This window comes from Vanacampus margaritifer, chromosome 1 (assembly GCF_051991255.1).
Source record: "Vanacampus margaritifer isolate UIUO_Vmar chromosome 1, RoL_Vmar_1.0, whole genome shotgun sequence".
Lineage (NCBI taxonomy): Eukaryota > Metazoa > Chordata > Actinopteri > Syngnathiformes > Syngnathidae > Vanacampus > Vanacampus margaritifer.
In genome coordinates this window covers 9,503,976-9,520,680 of record NC_135432.1, presented here as the reverse complement: position 1 = coordinate 9,520,680, position 16,705 = coordinate 9,503,976, and the positions used below count along the sequence as shown (strand labels likewise).

Here is a 16,705-nt window from a genome sequence, read left to right as displayed (position 1 = left end):
ATGGTTGAACTCCACAAGGGGGCGCAAATTCGCCATACTTTTTTCATTTTATTGAACCTTTATTTGACCAAAATTATAACATTGATTAAAAAAAATAATCAAGGATTGTATTGTATTACCAAGAGGCAGCAACAAACACGAAATACAGTTACATATTCAGCAGTGAATTTTACAAACACATTATGAAAAACAAATGCATATTGTAGATTTTCTCTCAGCAACTCTTAAATTTAGATTTAAAAGCAGCAGCAGTTTGTCGACATACAAACGGCAATGAGTGACATGCCATGCAGTACACAATAGAAAACGATTATCCTTTTATTTTTATTTTGGGGTGTTCTTATTTTGGTTCTGAATGTGGAAGTGTGATTTGGTTTCTGGTGTATGCAGAGGCTAAGCTATTCTAGTGGGATATAGGGTAGCTGGCCAACCCAAAATCCTGAGAAATCCAAAGCTGTGATGTAGCAGTGTCCCAAAGGCCACTAAACATTTCACTTTTCCTATTTTATATCAGGTATCTCTCAGATAGCTGTGAGGAGGTGACCAGAAAAATATCTTTCTTCAATTTAGCAATGCTGGTCCAATGTCAATGGCGAACTATGGGCAAAGCTGAATAAAACTGCATCAAATCCTACTCGCCTCACAACCAGAAATCAAATTGAAAAAAAACAAGTGAGTAGTGACTTTTAGGGCACCCTGTTTAATGACTTGATGGATTGGTTTTAGCGTGTTTGACAAAGTCAAAGAATATCAAAGTGGCCCTTGCAACCTTTAATTTTTCTGCATGCGGACCTTGGAGGAAAAGTTTGTTCACCATTAGAAAGGCTCAATACTGCACTGGTGGAAGAGACCTTCCTGGTCACATGACACAGGTCCATGTGTAAGCAGGAGCAAATGCTTGACTGGCCCTGGTCACCGGTAACCACGGCAAATCAGACGGCAAAGTCGCCATAGCCAGTGGGACAGAAGGCGGCACTTCGGAGGATGTCGAGGCAGTTGACGAGAATAAGCGTGCCAGTCAGGTGCTTCCACCTCTTAGTGATTGGGTTCCTCATCTTGTCCAGACCCACATGGAGCTCCTGGATGACATCACGATAGCTGTCCCCTACGTGCGCTGCCCACGTCAACAGGAAGTCGTAGGCTGGTTTCCACATAGACTGGTGGGATCCAGGGAAAGGACAGTGTTAATGTTAAACAGAGGCAACTTTGGTCAATCATTAAAAACAACTTGCTACTGTTCTTGTGTGCACTAGTCAATTTCACCACGATGTCACATGTGACATGAGGTACACAAGGTTGCTAGGAAGAGAGACGCAATGCTGGCTGTAATTTACATTTAGCAGGTAAGTTGATTCAAAAATAGATATGGTGGAAATTCAGATATCATTAATATGATCATCAAATAAATGGTTAATTAATTGACTTTTCTGTTGCTCTTATTAATGGCACAGATGTGCACTTTTGACTGTCATCAGCTAGCAGGCTAGCTATTGTGTTTGGCTAAAATTCAAAGACATCCCGTACAACTATTTAAAACATCCACTTGATTTATCTTCCTCACCAATAGGTTCTGCTGGATTCATTTAGATTTTTAAGGAAAATGAAAAAAATGCTAAATCAGTTTTAAGGTCGATCTGGTAACATGAGCCCAAACACAGCACAAATGTCATTGGTTCAAGTTAGCTTAGTCATAGTCAAGTTCACAAACATTATGAAATGGTCCATAATACAGTATTTTCAATAAGCAACAATGACATTGAGGGGCCAAAAGCTTTTAATTTGTTTGTCTTTTTCTTTTCACAAGGCAATCAATATCATCACCCCTCCAGGAAACACTACATGAAGCCAATAAACAGCGATGGAGAACCCCACAGCAGACAAGCTCTGTCATGGAATTCCTCTCTATCGCTCTTTTATGACACCACTTTTAATATATTATGCTATGCTATAGAACATGGTAAAACATACCAACACTTGCCTTGGTCATGTCACACATTACGATGTGTAAACTGATGTGTACGTGAGATTAAATTGGCATTAATTCCCATACATGTAAAATAATTCCCGTAATTTTCCTGGAAAGTTTCTAATTTGGAATATTTCCCAAAATACGCAATCCCCAGTAAACATTCCAGAAAAATTACACCCTTTTGCAACCCTACTTACCTGAATTACCTCTACATTATTTGATGGCTTTGGTTGCCGGCAGTGCAAATAATTTCAGTTGTTTTGCGTTATCAAATGGCCAAAATGCAACTTTTGATGTAAACGATAATAAACAAGTAGCGTGTTCTCACCTCATTGTCCAGCACGCCGCTTTTATCACGGTGGGGTGCCTCATAAGCCTCCATCTGCTGTCTGGACACTCTGGCCAGTTTCTCTGCAAGTTCTCTCCAGCGGGATGCCACCTCCACTGCCGTGGTCAGCAGGACAAAGTCCAGAACCAATCTGGCAACAAGACCCTGGCAGTCCATCTTGAGCAAGGCCTGATGGGGTGGCAGGTAGGGTTAAGGAAGCGTGACCTCAAGAGGGCATAGCATTGTTTGATGTCAGTCCTGATTTGTGATGCAAAATTCCAGGATTATTTAACATTTGCAATGGAACTAGGTTGGTATTTTTGGATGGAAGCAGTGATTAAAAAAAAAAAAAACTTTTGTTGTTGAATTTTTTAACGTGTTGGATCAGGGGGGATGATAATATTTAACTCAACATTCATGCTTTTGTTCCTTCATTAAATAATTTTTTGGTCAATAAAATATAAAAAATTGGACTGAAGTTGTACACAAATAAATGTCATGCATAGTATTATTTTGCATGGACATGGACTTCTGCTTATGACAAAACAAAATGTTTATATGTAAGCTTGAATATGATGCTTTTCCTAAAATTTCCCTAAATATTACCTCAAATTGGCTTCTTAACAACCCTTGAAAATTTATAGGAAATCCCCCCGAAAATTCTGACACCCACAAGGTTAGTTTTAACTCAATGTCTCCCAGGGAGAGAACGGATTTGAAAAACTCTCTGAGATCGCTTACATGCTTACGCTCGCCTTCTGTCACCTGGCTGAGCATAATGGCACTCTTCTAACGTGCGGTCCTTAATCTGCTGATTTAAGCTGCATGAAGGCTTGATTCTAAATATAGCAAGACAAACACATACGCACGTACACTGCGGCATGTGCACGATGGCCTTACATGCAATGAAACAGCTTTGTTTTGGACAGTCGTGTCATTTAAGCCGGAAAGGATTGACATGCAAGACGTCACACGAAACCGGTAACAGTTTCAAAACAAAGATCAGGAGGTCTGAAGAGGCAGAACCTGACCAACAACCAAAAGTTGTTGAGGTTTCCATTATCCTCCATAATCAGCATGATACACTTACTGTAGATGGCGGACAGTACTGTAGTGATCATGCTGATCAAGGAAAACTTTTTATCTGTCTGTAAAGTCTGAGAACAATTCTCAATGGTCCATCTATACATTTTTTAGATGTATTTGAGTGCATGATTCTGTTAATAAACGGTTGTCTGTTGTAACCCAATCTGGTGCTTGAAGAGATCTGCCTAGCCAGTGTCGGATGCCGCTGCAAGCCTCCTGCTCATATTTCACATGGAAGCACTTGTTGTGAGGAAGGAAGACGTATCATGACAAATTTGATATGATTTTGCAGCTGTTAGTGAGTGTAGTGGCTGGATGAAGAAATAGCTTTCACCTTGTGTTTAAGATGAAAAAAAGTAGACAGATTTTGTGTGTTTCTAAATGAGGTGATGATGAAACTGATCATGATGGGGGTGCGTCCACTTTCTTTGTCTTCTCTCAGTATCAGTTATCATTTCCCACAACTTTTCATGGGAACATCCCCATATGGCAACCGGGTTCTGGCCCAAAGCTGCTCACAAATTATAATCCGGCTTCCACAAGAAAGAATGAGAGGCTTGTTTATTGGTCAAGGATTTTCTTTCAGGGACTGGAAATGTTTGATTGAGCAATAATTATGTAAACCTGGTGATGGTTCCCCCCTCTGAGAGGAAGTTGGAACCACATCCCGAAGTTACTGGGAAACACACATTCCAGGCCAGATAAGGATGAGATCAGGATGGTTTAAACTACAGTCCAAAGCACAGGAATATTGAAATGCTCAACATTGTCTGTGAATTCAGTTTTATTTTAACCTAGATAGTCTCTTGCTGGTAAAAATGAAGACCAAACAAACAACATACTGTATTTACAAAACTATCTCCATCAAGGACAAAGTAAAACTGGAGAATGGAGACTGTAGCATCTTTCACAGTGGCCATCTAAGACAGCATTTGCAGCGCTGCTTTTAATATAAGTTACGCATGAGGGATGAGGGGTATTGAAGAGGGTCTTCTGCCCAGATTTAGTTATAACTGTTTTAATTTACTTATTTCCTCAGTAGAACTTTTATCTGTGGATGTGTCTTTGTAAGTGCTGTCGCAATTTCTGCTCATGTCATCATGTCTAAAGGACCTCGTCTGTTTCCACATCAATGGGCCAGTGTCTGGGGTTAAAGTCAATGTGTATTGGATGATGTGCTGTAAAAGTGTAAAAAGTCTTATCTACTTCCGGCTGTCGTCATGTGTATTGAACTCAGGGCTGGGGGCTGTTTCCTGGGTTTTTTTCAAGATAGTATAAGAATGCTGTGAGTCCGCTGAAATAACACACTTGCGAGAGGACTGCAGCCATTTGTCTGTAAACTTGCTTGTGTCCAGAATTTTCTGTAAAATAAATCCTTCGAAGAACCTGTTCACCGATCTCCAGTCTGTATTCAGAAAATCAACATTCTCTCTACCCGAACAACAACGAACACGCGGAAGACAAAGATAGTCTTCTAACAGTATCAAATGCAACCCCCTCAATGTGCATGCTTCTGATGTAGTATTAGAACCGTAATAGAGGCAGAATCCTAACAGCCATGACCAGAGTGAAGTTTTACACTTGTGATTCACTGTCCATGCCCCTTTCTGTGGAAAACAATTGCCGCCGTTGTTCCGACCTCACTACACGTCAATGGAGGGATCCTGGATCGACTGTGTAAACACACACTTTGGTTTAGATAATGTGCCGCTTACAGTAGATGAGTTTCCCCTGATAGAGTTTTGCCTGTGAAGCACTCAGAATGCACTGTGAAAGTCTATTGTGTGAATTGTGAAGTGTAGTTTTAGAACGTTCCAGATCACGTAAAAGTCACCTGCATTTTCACAATCAACTTGTTGCTACGATGACACTTTTACTCACCATCATGAGCTCTCTCTGAAACGACTTCCTCTCCTTGTTCTCCATATTGGTGCACTCCTCTTTGAGTTTCTCCAGAACACATGCTACTTTCTCCGGCTCATTGTCCAACTCGGTCCGACAGAAGTAATTAAGTGACAAGTTCCCGTAGCCAAGCGCATCAGCGAACGCCCTCCAGTTTCCCACATTCTCCATCAGAACCGTTCTTACAGAGGCATAGATATATGTAAGAAATTTGCAAGGCTTGAGGATTTGCTCCAGCAGCATCATTGTCGTTAGGTCCGGTCCACACCAATGAATGGGCTTCACCTTTCCCAAAACCAAAACGTTCTTGGCATGGACCAGCCCCATCTTGCCCTGATAGTACCCGATGTACCACTCTTTTGAGCGCAACTGCCCTTTTAGCTTAATTTTCTCTTCACTGAGCAGGGCAATCACATCGCCCTTCTTGTACTCCAGTAGGTAGTTGCTCTTGTGCTGCCGTATTACCGTTTTTATCAGCTTGCCAAATTTTAGGCTGGTGATACAGCGGTCCTGAAATTTGGGGTATTTAGAGGTGACAGCCAGTGGCGACAGGGTGATCTTGTCCACCTCCCCTTTTTTCAAGAATCTCCTTTGTCCCGTCGTCCTTGCTCCAGACTTTGGCGGAGGTTGTGGCGTTTGGATGCAGAACTGGCTGAGGATGCAGTCCAGCGTGTCCTTGACTTGGACCCGAAGAGTGAAGTCTGAGATGATATTGGGGTCATGCGATGACATCATATAAAGGAGCCGGCTGACTTTGCCCAGTTTAAGTTGGAATCCTCGGATCACCCCAGCACCATCGCAGGCTTTTACCTGATAGTTGGATACATTGGGGTACAACCCCACCTGGAGGTCCTGGGGGAACCCCAGCGCAAAATGTTGCTTCCCCCACAGCTGAAGGGTGACTGGAGGGGTGGGGCAAGCTAAGCGACCCACATCGCTCACCAGTAAAGTCTTAGGGGCACAGTCATGCCCAAACACGGCCACGACTGTCTTAAAGGAAGGGTGGATGTGCTTAGGTCCATAAACACCGAGTGTTACCTTTCTCTGCATGTGATCCCACACAGTCATGTCGTGACTGATGTACAGTGACTGCACCACAACCGCCACATACATGCACGGCTCAAGACTGTCCAGGCGTACTTGGACCATGTCCTTATAAACGTAGCAACCAGGAATGGGTGTGTAAGGCCCATCTTTGCAGTCGCTCCGTACACAAAGTACCTCGGCAGTGTGGCCACTCTCCTTCTTAACAGTGACTGATACTTTAATCTCCAAAGTGACAAAAGACTTTGTCTCCATGTTGCTGAGCTTGATCTCCACCACTGGGCTGACAGTGGTGCAACGGTCATTGTTAAGCTCCAAGGGAAGATCCAGTAAGGCTCTCATGGAGATCTGCTGGTGGTCTCCCTGGCATACGTGACCTTCAGGAATGTGCATGGTGATGTTGGTGTCCGGCAGTTGAACAACACCTCCACTGCTATCCAACCCACACACAATGCTGGTCTCAATCGGTTGGGTCTGACCCCACCCTGGACTCTGGCCCAACGATTCCAGGTCATGGCATGACCTGGCCAGCTTTCGGTGGTTCAGCCATGCTGTTCTGAAGTCCTCACGACTCTGGAACTGCTCTGGCGACGGTGCCTTCAAGCCCGTGAAGAAACAAGAGGAAGGTATGGTTGGATTTGATTGTGCATGTAGAACCGAGAGTTGGGAAAGACTTTGGGAACGCTTACTCCTTAAAAGAGGATTATCGCTGTGAAGGTTGGGATAACTGCTGACGCCACTAAACTTGATATTATTGGTGTCAAAGTTGGAGCCACTTGGGCATGCAAGTGTGTCAAAAAGAGTCAAATTTGATGAGCTTGTCACGCTTGCTTCTTTGTAGTTCTGATCTAAGGGATGGATGACGGAGTTATCAGAAAATGGATGCTTGATTTGAGTTGGAGAGGGATTCAAAGTCTCACCTGTCCACTCTCCTAACCCTTCAAAGTCATTCAGCTCCCTCTCTTCCTCTCCAAGACTGTCAATCATTCCACTGTCACTGAGTGAACAATTCCTGAAGTTGAGCAGTTTGACATAAGCAGCAGGGATGTATCCCATCTCTCTGTTATTGTGTGCGTACCACCACTCGCCGCCTGACGTGTCCAGAACAAAGAGTCGATCACCTTTGGAGAATTTCAGGGTGGTTAAACTTCTGGGCAAATAATCCTTGATGGCGACCACTTCCTGTGCAGCTCCATAGGAGGCAGATGTGTCCAGTCTTAAGGCACTGGGAGAAGGCACTGAAAGCAAAAGAGAATAATAATAGTTAAATAATATATATGGACATTTTTCATGGTACAAATCAATACCCAATTCTACTATTATACAGTGAGTGTTTCAGATTATTTTTAGCTGGTCTACTTTGTATCTATAACACTGGTCAACACATTTTAGTGCCAAGAAAGTTTCAATGGTTTTAGTTTTTTTGATGTCGCTTTTCCGAATTGGCTCTAGTTTTGAGATATTCCATACACTCTGTATTTTTGTTTGAAAAAAATGCCAATGATATGCAAATGTTGTCAATAGTGCTCTCTTTATGCTACAACTTTGATGAGGCTGTTGTTGCAAGCATGTCAAACAGGATTTTTTCATTTTTTTTAATGCAATATCATGAAAGATTATCGCAAAGAGCTTTTCATATGAGATGTTGAGATGAAACATCTTCATCACCTACAACAGCGTTTGTGAGTTTACATTAGTGTTCTTTAAAAGTGGACGCAAATGCTACAGACACTCTAAAGTCATGTAAGAAGGAATGGTTTTAAAACAAAAAAGGAGCCCTACATGTGGCCTGGCTTCCTCCAGTTGTAGCTTGTATTCTTGAGCATAAAAAGGGAAACCAATTTCCTCTCAAGTTGTAATTAATTTCATAATCAAAGCACCTCTAAGAAAAAAACTACTTTAACAGCAGAGGTGTGCAATTGAATGCATAATGTACTATTTTTAGCTGAGCTCATTAGCGCATATGGAGCATTTGAAGTTCAACCAGTTAGGCAATAAATACTTTTATTGCCTAACATTGTAACTCAATATCTTTTTATCTTTTGTATAGCCCAAGAGTCCCTTGGTGTGATGCAATTACAGGGCAAATTGTTCACATTGCTCGTACCCGAAGAGAACATTTCATGTTGACCTCTGACTTGTGTGAGGCCGACTGGACCCCCCTCGTCGAGATCCACGAGCATCCCCTCAGACTTGCAGCGAGGGAGGAGGTGATTGCTGCTTGTCATGCTGATGATTCGATTGGCAGCCATGGGCGACCCTCATTGGGTTCTTCAATCATTCAATGCTTTTCATCTGTAAATGAATGAGAAGGTGTTTGAAATGGAGTATTACATTCACATGAAAAATAACCTTAACCCTTCACAACTACTTTTTTTTTTTTTTTTACTTTGCTTTCGTAACCCTTTGTGACATCAGTGGCAGGAAGGAAGGGTGGTCGGGATTTGATGCTTATCAATAACAGCAGGGTGGACATGTTATTATTTTATAATCTGTAAGAATTATTTATCAGCATCCAGACGTGTTTATAAATATACATCCATCGCAACTGCTTGAAAGCTCACAATAACTCACTTGTCCCCATTACCTCTTTCACTGCCATTGACGTTTATAGACGTCAAGTAAAAACCTACGGAGCACTGCCAATGACGTCTAAAGACGTCATCCAATTTTAATTTTATTTTTTTTTGAAACGGGTGCGGGCAAGGCCTCCGGAGCTGTGGTGAAAGTTTCCAGCCGGTCTGTTGTGCCTAATGACTATTTTTGGCCCCTAGAGGGCAGCGATGACTCTCTTTTGACAAGATCGGTTGGGCGTCATTAGAGGCGGAGCTAGAGCGTCGAGCAGGAGATGAGAATGGAAGACAAAGGAAAAATGGCGGCCGGTTGCGAGGAGCTCACGCCCGAGCCGTTTTTTTCAAAGACCAAAAGCATCGCTGAAAGAGCACATTGTTGACGACGATGATCATCATCGATGATGAAGATGAGGGTGGTGACTCCGTGGTTGGGAAGCATTGACGCGGCAGTAGAAGACGTTAGATGGAGCTAGATGGAGGAGGGAACGGGCAATGGCGAGCGTTTGCAAGCAGCTCTACACTTACAAGACGAAAGGCATCGACCAACGCTAAAATAGTACATTGATGACGACGATGATCATCATCGATGATGATGAAGGTGAATGCGAGCTTGACGGCGAAATTGGAACCGCTGACGCGGCGGCTATGACGGTGTCGTAACGCGGAACGCAACCGAGCACGCACAGGCGGACGTTCGATCGGACGACGGAGAGTGCCCCGAGTCCAATGCATATTCATCGGAGGAAGTGTGTACAGTCTGCTACTTGCTTTTTATTCCCCGGAAAAAAAAGGCCGTCAAGAAAGTGTAACGTTTGCACGCAAAACGGACCAATGCGAAAGTGAAAGTAAACTGTTGTGCGAGTCCTGGCGTCTCCTTGCACGCAGGAGAGCGTTACAAAAGAAAAAACTGTATTTGAAACATCCACATAATTGTAAGTAGTACCACAGTTGCACACATTTGTAAATAGTTTGCGAAATTGTTTTGTCAAATTGTTACACTGTTGAATGGAAATAAACGTATTTTGCAATCAAAAAACACTTTTTCATTGTTGGTGAAAGCGTTTTACAGAAGTAAAGCACTATTTAGGTGTTTGTGGCATCATTCATGGACAAAAAGAAGTGTACAATTCACTACAGTGCATGAAATAACATCGTTTCACAAAAAGCTCTTTTTCTCCGTTTTTTGTTTCAAAACAGAGAATTTCGGTGAAAGTAACCATTTTCTATTGTTGATTACTGAAGAACGGAATAAGGTAGAAACAAACAAAGCTGAGAGTCCGACCTTGAAAGATCACTCAAAATGCTTAAATCGGCTGGCAGTGGGGACAACCCGTTTCTGAAAACGTCTGGCAGTGAAAGAGTTACTGAAATATATTTAAATATATGGGAGAGGATTTCTGTTTCAGTTGTACGTGTGGCCATAATAAAAATCTGTAGTGTCTGTGAAAGCAATTCCTAAGTGTTGTAGAGAGAGTTTAAGTAATGTGTGAGAGCTTAGTCATGTATAAAAGCAAAAAAAAAAACTAGTGGGTGTGAATGAAAGAAAATGTCAGTAATGTGTGTAAAACGTTTCTGAAGTGTGTATCAGAGTGTTTCAGTGGTGTGTGTGACAGCATTCCAGTAGTGTGTGAGGCAATCATGATTTATGTTGGCACTGTGTGTGTGTGTGTGTGGGTGTGTGTGTGTGTGTGTGTGCGTGCGTGTGTGTGTGTGTGTGTGTGTGTGTGTGTGTGTGTGTGTGTGTGTGTGTGTGTGTGCGTGCGTGCGTGCGTGTGTGTGTGTGCGTGTGTGTGTGTGTGTGTGTGTGTGTGTGTGTGTGTGTGTGTGTGTGTGTGTGTGTGTGTGTGTGTGTGTGCGTGCGTGTGTGTGCGTGCGTGCGTGTGTGTGTGTGCAAAGTTAAGGATTTTCAGATTACCAGGTGACCTTACTGGCAGAGCTAAGACTCGCTAATTAGCTGAAGCATGAATACGGTATTCATCAATTTCGATTGAATTAATCCAAGGCTGAGTGCGATGGAAAATTTATGAAAATCTTTATCATTACACTTCACACTCAGTTACTTTTAATTGTAAATACATTTTTAATTCATAGTCATCTCATATTTATAATATTTTAAGAACACTGTGTGGACTTGTTCGAGCAAAAACAAAAAAATAAACATATTTGACTGTAATTATATTATCAGAAGTGGTGGGGGAAGCAACATTTAAAATAATTGTAAACAACTGACCACTAAAAAGAACGGTCCATTGTGACAAACTAATAATCCACAATAATGCACAATAATTGCTCACCTCAATTTATTGTTCTTGTTTTTAAGTTCCTTCATTTTAAGATTCTAGAAAGCAAGGTTGATAGATCAAATGAAATCTCTCTTCCCGGTCCAGAAGTTTCAGTTCACTGGACTGTTTTACACTGGAGGAGACTGCCTGCTGCTGTCTGAAAGTGATGTGGGGGGTGGTGACGTCAGAGCAAGGGTGGAGCAAAGACACCGCACACTCGGGTTGCAGCAACGACTGCAGAGTCAAGACTTTGATGGTTTTCATACTGACTATGAAACTCACTATGAAAACTGAAATAATGATTGATTTTATATTAATGTATTATTTATTTAAACATTTATTTTATTTATTTATATATAATTTATAAGTATTAAAACATTTTTATTCCCCCAAAATCTTTTTTATTTATTAAAAAACAACAACAACAACGCTATGGAGGTTTCTTCATGTTGGTGTATCAGTACTTCTACTTTTACCAGAATATTTTCCTTTTTTTTTCTTTTTTTCTTTTTTAAACACAAGTGAGATATATGTACTTCTTCACATTTTGCCACCTCTGCTGACATCCTTGATTGATGAAGCTACTAAGTAACAAGCATCACTTGATTTGAGTTACTAATTCAAACGCACGGTAGCTGACATTTGTTAGGATTTCATGTCATTTTCACTGCTAAAGGATTTCAAAGTGGGACCTGCTCTAAAGAAATAAATTCACTGGCGGCCCATTCTCATCATCAATGAGATGTCTCCTTTTCTGTTTTTCAGTTCAGAGCAGCTGTTTGAAGTGCTTCAATGTTGTACTGACACAGCGCTCTCTTTAGATCTCTGTTTCAATACAGCACTGAAAAATTAGCGTGTTTCTTTTTGTTTTACTTATTTTTTTGTTGTGCACATATAGGCCACGAGGTGGCAGTATGATATATAATACAGTACACATGTACACAAAGAAGAGCACAATCGCTGAGTTACATGAGTCATTTTCACAGAGACAAACGGACGACTTGTCACATGGTCTTTCTACATGTGTTGATGCACTGTGGTTGTGGTTGGCCTGTTTTTCATGGTTGTATTCATCAGATGTGTCTCATTAGAATGCGTGCAAGAAAAATACATATTTGAAAGAGGTCAGGAGCATAAGAAGATGAACCTTTCAATTCCGGTCTGTTCAATGAGGACAACCTGGAAGAAGGAATTAAATATGTGGGCCATCAGGTGGGAGTGGGTGGAGGTTAGACACACTGATCCAGGAGCTCCTAATCCAATCGGGGGTAGGGGGTGAGAGTGAAGGCTGCAAAGGATTATGGGATTAAGGAGTGGAATATGCCACATGAGACAGCCACATCTTCTATCGCCATGGTGACAACATTTTATTTACATTAGAATTTATTAAAATACAAATGAATACATAAGCATAATTGCATGAACTCATTACTTGGCCATTACAGTAATCTTTCTCCCCCATGATATTTCGGGATGGGATATTTGGCAATCAATCAAAATAACTTAGTTTATTGAGTGTTGAAATTTTCATTCACACTTTTAAGTAGTTAGAAATGCACACTGAGATTATAAGCATATTTTACAAGGACTTGGCTAAGAAACCACTATAGACATTACAATATAAAAGAAAGAAAGAAAGAAAAATGACATATTTATGCACTATTGCAGGTAATTTAAGTGTTAGGAAGGGACAAATTTGAGCATTTCCAGTATAAATTTATGGATAAGGTTAGGTTTGATTTAGTCATAGAGGCTACTGGACTATTAATTGACTGACAAACTAACTATTTCTGCCAGTTTTAAGTATTTATGTTGGTAAGGTAAGTGATCAAAAAAAATTTAACCAGTTTAACAAAGTTCTCACTTAAATCTGTACAGTTCTGTAATTTATTTCGATTTTGATTAGGCTATTTGAAATCAGGTAGTTTCATTTTAAAGAGCAACACTAATGCACACAGCAGATGATAAACCAAAGCACAGTTTTCTTTAAAAATCTCATGTTGTTCATAACGTTTTGGGAAAGGTTATTCAGTAAAATATGAAAATGTTCCTGATGTACTTGTATTGCGTTGTATTAAAACACAGGGACCAACACCAACTATAATTATGCAATGATTTTACTGGTTCAGTTCGGTTCGGCCCACTTGACCTCAAATTTAGAGAGATTCCTGACCCCAATGGCACCTGTAGATTCTCCACTCATCCACTATTCTCGTCACAATAAAAATAATTATTCTTGCTTTTCAGGCAGGGAAATGTGCCAAACGGATTTTGCTGCTCTCTAGTGGCCATTTTTTGTAAATGTCAAGGTCAGCTACAATGGCCCCCGCATACTTGCCATTCGGCACCCACCGATTCTCTAGTCTCAGATTTAAAAAAATAAATGTTTTTTTAATTAACAAAAATATTCTATAATATACTTTTACGTGTGGTTTCCATGTTGATGTTTCTTCAAGGGCAGCATCACCACTGGTGGGAGTGTCCCCAGGTCCAGATCCACCACACCCATTTTTATGCATATGTGCTTGTGTGTTTCTACACACTCTTGTATTTGCTGCTGTCAGACTCTGTGAGCTGGTGAGTTTTGGTCAAATTGTTGATTTTTTTGACATGCTGCTGTTGCCAAGACTTGAACTAACCGCACACGTGCGGCATAAAAAATGTGAGGAAATGACTAATTATTGCCATTTCTCATAGAGTGTGGAAGGAACCATGAAAATGTAATTAATGTCGTGTTCATTCAGAATTGTGGAAAAGTAATTTTGCTTGTGGTGTTTCTGAAGTCAAAGCAACATGCTTTGTAGTTATAAAGTTACAACTAGGATTTTGAAATGTCAAAATAACAAACATGAACAAAACGTGAATTTCTTAATTCGTTTTTAATGTTGTTTCTAGGCTGCTGTGGAGATGGCCTCTAACACAACTCCTCTCCCCTTAAACGTGACCATGCATCCGCAGTCAGTGACCAAAACTGTGGCCGGTATGTTTAATGAAAGTTTCTGAAAGAGGCAAACAGAGTCTTTGTCAGTCAGAATTGTTAAAGAACAACATGCTCTTAGTTAAATATTGTAAAAGTCAACAAAGACTTGAAGCAGATTGGCTGAGCTGTGAAACCACAAATGTTTGCTCTTCTTACCGATACTTGAAAACCTTCTGTGTGTTCATGCTTCCTCTTCTCACCTGGCATAGCTTTATTTAAAAAATATTTAGGTGTATACTTTGTATAAGAGAGAGAAGAGTACTGCCATAATAGTGTGTTGATATATTTAATGTCAAAATGATGACATCACTACTAAGGCAGAGCGAGGAGGAAGGAGGAGTGTCTTATCAGCCTTACATCAGAGTCAAGTCAAGGAGCGACTCCCTCGTGCAACGTCTGTTGCCGTGGAGATAAGACAAGTCAGGAGGTTGCGGGTTTGAATCTTGGCTTTGGGCTCCGTGTGTGGATTTTGCATGTTTTCGGCATACTAGCATGTGTTTTCGATGAGTAACTCCGACATACCAAAAACGTGCATGTTTAACAAATACCCCAAATTTTGAGTGTAAATTGTTTGTCCATCTGTGCCCAGTGATTGATTGGGTGGCGACCAGTTGAAGGGGGTGTACCATGGCTCTCGCCCAAAGTCATCTTAGATGCATGACGACAAGTTTTGCATTGCGTTAGCATTAAGATAGCAGACTTATGTGGTTTGATCTTTTTTTTTTTATGTTTAAACTTCAATGGAGAAGAACAATATACAGCTTCACATAAGAATTTGGCCTCTTCTTTGAAGAATTGGTATATAATAAGTGTAACTCAAATGTTTGCTTAGAACTCTGGAATAAAAAATAAAATGCTGAAAAATATATTTTTTTAAGTCAGATCATTCATAGAGTAAATTGAGGTAGCACAGAACTGGGAGTAAGATCAGGAATAATTCATCTTAAACTTTAACTTGTCTTTTTTTTAAGACCTAAATGTGGATGACGGGTACTTTGGAGCCTTGATTGGAGGTGAGAGCTAAACGCTAAGTGCTCTATTTTCATAGACATATTTTCACATTTTGCTCGTATAACTAAAATGTATCACTGTATGGTTGTGTGTTTCCTCTTGTAGGTGTTATAAGTGCCACACTAATCCTCATCTGCGTGATTGTATTTGTGCTATGGCGCCGGTCCAGTCATAAGGGCTCGTACGTCACCCATGAGATGGACGACCAGTATGATGATGATGATGATGATGACGACGAGGATGATGATGACTCAGTTTGTTCTGACAGACACAGAACTCCAACATAAAGTACCTCTTGACATTAGTGCAGATGACTAGAGCAGGAAAGTGTCAATATGTTACTTAGATAGTGAAAGTAAAGAACCAGTTAAAGATTTAGACTCACTTTCTCATTCTCTATCTTACTACACAATGCAGATTTGAGAGAAAAAAGAACAAAAGTCCTGGTAAACAAATCATACATATGGAGTTACCCTTAAAACATTGCAACATTTCTCATTTAAAAAAATGTATAGAAAAGTATACATTTTGTAGGATATTGTGGATATAAAAGTCTACACACCCATGTTCAAATGCCAGATTTTCTTAATATGAAAAAATTAGAGCAAGAGTGTATCTATATTATTTCAATTGTATTTTTTTTAACAATTAAATTGGACATTCATAGGTCACATTAATGGTGGAAAAATGAAAAGATTTATCTTATACTCATTTTTTAATGACAAAAACCTGGCACTTGAACAAGGGTGTGCAGACATTGTATCCACTGTAGATAGATACTTTATGCATCCTGTGAATAAAATATCTTAAATAGATTTAAAGTATCTTGTGAATAAATATCTAAAATAGCCAACTTCAAAAGATATCATCATTTTTGTAATTTTAAACTTGTCAATGTTTTTTTTAATCATTTTGTAATTTTGAGCTTTTAAAAAAAAAATATTTTATTAAAATGAATTTGTGACCCTTTTGAGGAATGTATTGTTGTTTTTATTATTGGCATTGTTGTTGTTACTTTTTATTACTAAACCCCACCCCCCACCCCCCCCCCCCCCCCACCCCCTTATTCTCTGACCCATGGGTCTGGAATAAAGAATAAAGTAAATAAGCGGTTAAGAAAATTGATTGATGTAAACAGCACCACCTTGCGGCTAACACGTCCAGTACAGTATGTATCAAAGTGTTAGTTTTGAGTCCGGTCCAAATTCACAAGGATGCATGGTCCACCGAAGGCCGAATTTGTCGTCTGCATGACGTCACTCCCGGTGCGACTCACGCACGGCCATCTGTATACAGACTGAAACCACTGTCAAGGAAGTGTCCAAGTCTTTTCAGATGAGCCACTGTAACTTGTACCTATATTTTATTTACATGCACAAATGGGCATGAAAATATAATTTTGTTTTGTTTGAGTTCCTTCCCAGTTTGCCCCAAGATGCCATTAGCATTGAGCAGAGCTGCAGTCTGCCAAAACGCCTCTGGCTCTCCCTACTAACAAGGGCAGAAGGATGAGTCCCGAGGCCAAACTTG

The 16,705-nt window shown here is 40.5% G+C and overlaps 1 protein-coding gene and 1 long non-coding RNA gene across 6 annotated transcripts; one reads left to right on the top strand and one right to left on the bottom strand.

Moving 5' to 3' along the window:
- Window positions 1-28: 28 nt before the first annotated feature.
- Window positions 29-11,333, bottom strand: LOC144055370 (SH3 domain-binding protein 4-A-like). Of its 5 annotated transcripts, XM_077571311.1 has the most exons (7): window positions 11,197-11,333; window positions 8,437-8,624; window positions 7,408-7,567; window positions 7,250-7,326; window positions 5,265-7,177; window positions 2,298-2,486; window positions 29-1,157 (listed from the first exon to the last, which is right to left on the bottom strand). In XM_077571311.1, the coding sequence occupies exons 2-7, from the start codon at window positions 8,579-8,581 to the stop codon at window positions 933-935; spliced, it is 2,709 nt and encodes a 902-aa protein (XP_077427437.1). In that variant the 5' UTR covers window positions 8,582-8,624; window positions 11,197-11,333; the 3' UTR covers window positions 29-932. The 5 variants fall into 5 exon arrangements, with proteins under 5 accessions (XP_077427437.1, XP_077427423.1, XP_077427429.1 ...); XM_077571297.1 differs by having other exon boundaries at window positions 7,250-7,567; XM_077571303.1 differs by having other exon boundaries at window positions 5,265-7,326.
- Window positions 11,334-13,722: 2,389 nt separating this feature from the next.
- Window positions 13,723-16,156, top strand: LOC144060100 (uncharacterized). The gene is made up of 4 exons (XR_013295850.1): window positions 13,723-13,761; window positions 14,080-14,164; window positions 15,136-15,177; window positions 15,281-16,156. It is a non-coding gene; the product is annotated as an uncharacterized LOC144060100 (long non-coding RNA).
- The last annotated feature ends 549 nt before the right edge of the window (window positions 16,157-16,705 follow it).